The following is a 5,393-nucleotide window of genomic DNA, read 5'->3' on the forward strand; positions in this document are numbered from 1 at the left end:
AGGACACGACTGGGACTCTGAAGGACACGACTGGGACTCTGAAGGACACGACTGGGACTGGACTCTGAAGGACACGACTGGGACTCTGAAGGACACGACTGGGACTCTGAAGGACACGACTGGGACAGGACTCTGAAGGACATGACTGGGACTCTGAAGGACACGACTGGGACTCTGAAGGACACGACTGGGACTCTGAAGGACACGACTGGGACTGGACTCTGAAGGACACGACTGGGACTCTGAAGGACACGACTGGGACTGGACTCTGAAGGACACGACTAGGAAGAGTCCCAGTCGTCCTTCAGAGTCCCAGTCATGTCCTTCAGAGGAAGGACATGACTGGGACTCTGAAGGACACGACTGGGACTCTGAAGGACACGACTGGGACTGGACTCTGAAGGACACGACTGGGACTCTGAAGGACACGACTGGGACTCTGAAGGACACGACTGGGACTGAACTCTGAAGGACACGACTGGGACTCTGAAGGACACGACTGGGACTCTGAAGGACACGACTGGGACTGGACTCTGAAGGACACGACTGGGACTGGACTCTGAAGGACACGACTGGGACTCTGAAGGACACGACTGGGACTGGACTCTGAAGGACACGACTGGGACTCTGAAGGACACGACTAGGACTCTGAAGGACACGGCTGGGACTGGACTCTGAAGGACACGACTGGGACTCTGAAGGACACGACTGGGACTCTGAAGGACACGACTGGGACTCTGAAGGACACGACTGGGACTGGACTCTGAAGGACACGACTGGGACTCTGAAGGACACGACTGGGACTCTGAAGGACACGACTGGGACTGGACTCTGAAGGACACGACTGGGACTCTGAAGGACACGACTGGGACTGGACTCTGAAGGACACGACTGGGACTCTGAAGGACACGACTAGGACTCTGAAGGACACGGCTGGGACTGGACTCTGAAGGACACGACTGGGACTCTGAAGGACACGACTGGGACTCTGAAGGACACGACTGGGACTCTGAAGGACACGACTGGGACTGGACTCTGAAGGACACGACTGGGACTCTGAAGGACACGACTGGGACTGGACTCTGAAGGACACGACTGGGACTCTGAAGGACACGACTGGGACTCTGAAGGACACGACTGGGACTCTGAAGGACACGACTGGGACTGGACTCTGAAGGACACGACTGGGACTCTGAAGGACACGACTGGGACTCTGAAGGACACGACTGGGACTCTGAAGGACACGACTGGGACAGGACTCTGAAGGACATGACTGGGACTCTGAAGGACACGACTGGGACTCTGAAGGACACGACTGGGACTCTGAAGGACACGACTGGGACTGGACTCTGAAGGACACGACTGGGACTCTGAAGGACACGACTGGGACTCTGAAGGACACGACTGGGACTGGACTCTGAAGGACACGACTGGGACTCTGAAGGACACGACTGGGACTGGACTCTGAAGGACACGACTGGGACTCTGAAGGACACGACTGGGACTGGACTCTGAAGGACACGACTGGGACTCTGAAGGACACGACTGGGACTGGACTCTGAAGGACACGACTGGGACTCTGAAGGACACGACTGGGACTCTGAAGGACACGACTGGACTCTGAAGGACACGACTGGGACTCTGAAGGACACGACTGGGACTGGACTCTGAAGGACACGACTGGGACTCTGAAGGACACGACTGGGACTCTGAAGGACACGACTGGGACTCTGCTCGGCTCCGTCTCAGGTCCGACTCAGGTCCAAACCCAGAACCTTCATCAGACCTTCTGAAGTGGAAGCTTGTGTTTTTCAGACTTGATCCTGAGGCTGAACTCCACAGAGAAGCTTCTGGAGGAACTGTCTGAGCGCACAGGTGAGCCAGATGCCCTCCCAGAGCAGTGTGGTTCCTCTGAGGTGAGCCAGATGCCCTCCCAGAGCAGTGTGGTTCCTCTGAGGTGAGCCAGATGCCCTCCCAGAGCAGTGTGGTTCCTGAGGTGAGCCAGATGCCCTCCCAGAGCAGTGTGGTTCCTCTGAGGTGAGCCAGATGCCCTCCCAGAGCAGTGTGGTTCCTGAGGTGAGCCAGATGCCCTCCCAGAGCAGTGTGGTTCCTCTGAGGTGAGCCAGATGCCCTCCCAGAGCAGTGTGGTTCCTCTGAGGTGAGCCAGATGCCCTCCCAGAGCAGTGTGGTTCCTCTGAGGTGAGCCAGATGCCCTCCCAGAGCAGTGTGGTTCCTGAGGTGAGCCAGATGCCCTCCCAGAGCAGTGTGGTTCCTGAGGTGAGCCAGATGCCCTCCCAGAGCAGTGTGGTTCCTGAGGTGAGCCAGATGCCCTCCCAGAGCAGTGTGGTTCCTCTGAGGTGAGCCAGATGCCCTCCCAGAGCAGTGTGGTTCCTCTGAGGTGAGCCAGATGCCCTCCCAGAGCAGTGTGGTTCCTCTGAGGTGAGCCAGATGCCCTCCCAGAGCAGTGTGGTTCCTGAGGTGAGCCAGATGCCCTCCCAGAGCAGTGTGGTTCCTCTGAGGTGAGCCAGATGCCCTCCCAGAGCAGTGTGGTTCCTGAGGTGAGCCAGATGCCCTCCCAGAGCAGTGTGGTTCCTCTGAGGTGAGCCAGATGCCCTCCCAGAGCAGTGTGGTTCCTCTGAGGTGAGCCAGATGCCCTCCCAGAGCAGTGTGGTTCCTGAGGTGAGCCAGATGCCCTCCCAGAGCAGTGTGGTTCCTGAGGTGAGCCAGATGCCCTCCCAGAGCAGTGTGGTTCCTGAGGTGAGCCAGATGCCCTCCCAGAGCAGTGTGGTTCCTGAGGTGAGCCAGATGCCCTCCCAGAGCAGTGTGGTTCCTCTGAGGTGAGCCAGATGCCCTCCCAGAGCAGTGTGGTTCCTCTGAGGTGAGCCAGATGCCCTCCCAGAGCAGTGTGGTTCCTCTGAGGTGAGCCAGATGCCCTCCCAGAGCAGTGTGGTTCCTGAGGTGAGCCAGATGCCCTCCCAGAGCAGTGTGGTTCCTGAGGTGAGCCAGATGCCCTCCCAGATCAGTGTGGTTCCTGAGGTGAGCCAGATGCCCTCCCGTGCTGACACGCCTCGCTGCTGCTGTCCCTCAGGTCTCCAGAAGGTGGCGTTCTCGGTCGGTCTCTCGGACTCTGGAGCTGTCGGTCCTTTTGACTCTGAGACGACTCTGAAGTTCAACAAAGTTCTGACCAACGAAGGGTCAGCCTACGACCCACAGACAGGTACAGACCGGGTTTAGTCCTGGTTTAGTCCTGGTTTAGTCCTGGTTTAGACTGGGTTTGGATCAGGTTTAAGACTGGTCTCTGGTCTCAGTCCTGGTCTCTGGTCTCAGTCCTGGTCTCTGGTCTCAGTCCTGGTCTCTGGTCTCAGTCCTGGTCTCTGGTCTCAGTCCTGGTCTCTGGTCTCAGTCCTGGTCTCTGGTCTCAGTCCTGGTCTCTGGTCTCAGTCCTGGTCTCTGGTCTCAGTCCTGGTCTCTGGTCTCAGTCCTGGTCTCTGGTCTCAGTCCTGGTCTCTGGTCTCAGTCCTGGTCTCTGGTCTCAGTCCTGGTCTCTGGTCTCAGTCCTGGTCTCTGGTCTCAGTCCTGGTCTCTGGTCTCAGTCCTGGTCTCTGGTCTCAGTCCTGGTCTCTGGTCTCAGTCCTGGTCTCTGGTCTCAGTCCTGGTCTCTGGTCTCAGTCCTGGTCTCTGGTCTCAGTCCTGGTCTCTGGTCTCAGTCCTGGTCTCTGGTCTCAGTCCTGGTCTCTGGTCTCAGTCCTGGTCTCTGGTCTCAGTCCTGGTCTCTGGTCTCAGTCCTGGTCTCTGGTCTCAGTCCTGGTCTCTGGTCTCAGTCCTGGTCTCTGGTCTCAGTCCTGGTCTCTGGTCTGTTGCAGGTCTCTTCTCGGCTCCTGTCCCGGGTCTTTATGTCTTCTCCTTCTGTGTGCTGGACTTCCTGAAAGGCTACATGGGCGTGTCCCTTCATCACAATGATCGTCCAATCAGCTTCAGCCTGAAGCTAAACGCTCACGGCGGCTACGACTCGGCGTGTAACAGCGCCATCCTCAGGCTGAACGCAGGAGACGCCGTGTCACTGCGTCTGCCCGCCTCCTACCGTCTCTATGACGACCAGCGCAACTTTAGCCTCTTCAGCGGCTTCAGCCTTTAGACCTGGTCCTGGTCCTGGTCCTGGTCCTGGTCCTGGTCCTGGTCCTGGTCCTGGTCCTGGTCCTGGTCCTGGTCCTGGTCCTGGTCCTGGTCCTGGTCCTGGTCCTGGTCCTGGTCCTGGTCCTGGTCTTGTTCAATGGTTTTGTTCTGATTAAAAATACATTTTCAATAATGTCGGCGTCGTGTTGGTTTTTTGTATTTCTTGTTTCACATTTTACAAACGAAAGACTCGACTCATGTGAAACCAAGACCAGCTGGACCTCAGAGCTGGACCTCAGAGCTGGACCTCAGAGCTGGACCTCAGAGCTGGACCTCAGAGCTGGACCTCAGAGCTGGACCTCAGGGCTGGACCTCAGGGCTGGACCTCAGGGCTGGACCTCAGGGCTGGACCTCAGAGCTGGACCTCAGAGCTGGACCTCAGAGCTGGACCTCAGGGCTGGACCTCAGAGCTGGACCTCAGAGCTGGACCTCAGGGCTGGACCTCAGAGCTGGACCTCACCTTCACGTCATGTGACGTGTGTGTCATTGAGATAAGTGAGAAGACCCCGCCCACAGGGAGGAGTTACAGCATGAACAGAACAGGCCCAAGAATCGTCCCCTGGGGAACTCCACAGAGCAGCAGAAGAAGGGCCTGTGAGGTCCAGGGCCTCAGTGAGGTCCAGGTCCAGGCCCTCAGTGAGGTCCAGGTCCAGGCCCTCAGTGAGGTCCAGGTCCAGGCCCTCAGTGAGGTCCAGGGCCAAAAGAGCACTTTAACATCTAAAGGACAAAGACGATGAGTTTTTTTTTGTCATTTCAGACGTTTTGACACAAACGTGACACATTTTATAGAAGATCAAAAATCATTCAAATTGAGCAGATTTTAAGCCAAAATAATAAAAAGGCTCAGGAGCGCCCCCTGCCCGCCCCTGTCACGGGCTCAGGAGCGCCCCCTGTCACGGGCTCAGGAGCGCCCCCTGTCACGGGCTCAGGAGCGCCCCCTGTCACGGGCTCAGGAGCGCCCCCTGCCCGCCCCTGTCACGGGCTCAGGAGCGCCCCCTGTCACGGGCTCAGGAGCGCCCCCTGTCACGGGCTCAGGAGCGCCCCCTGCCCGCCCCTGTCACGGGCTCAGGAGCGCCCCCTGTCACGGGCTCAGGAGCGCCCCCTGTCACGGGCTCAGGAGCGCCCCCTGCCCGCCCCTGTCACGGGCTCAGGAGCGCCCCCTGTCACGAGGAAGAAGTACTGTTTGTCTCAATGAACTTTTACTGTCGTTTATAATGAAT

General features: G+C 58.1%; 1 protein-coding gene across 1 annotated transcript; it reads left to right on the top strand.

Annotated features, from left to right (window-relative positions):
- Positions 1-1,667: 1,667 nt before the first annotated feature.
- On the top strand, positions 1,668-4,224 carry LOC140379584 (complement C1q-like protein 2; the record flags this gene model as incomplete). Its single annotated transcript, XM_072464269.1, has 4 exons — positions 1,668-1,749; positions 1,816-1,875; positions 3,089-3,217; positions 3,864-4,224. Coding segments are annotated over 4 exons (543 nt in total), but the record flags the coding sequence as incomplete, so codon positions are not given.
- Positions 4,225-5,393: the final 1,169 nt, after the last annotated feature.

The sequence above is a fragment of the Eucyclogobius newberryi genome, unplaced genomic scaffold (genome assembly GCF_026437365.1).
Source record: "Eucyclogobius newberryi isolate DKJ021-1_F unplaced genomic scaffold, fEucNew1.0.hap1 SCAF_42, whole genome shotgun sequence".
NCBI lineage: Eukaryota > Metazoa > Chordata > Actinopteri > Gobiiformes > Gobiidae > Eucyclogobius > Eucyclogobius newberryi.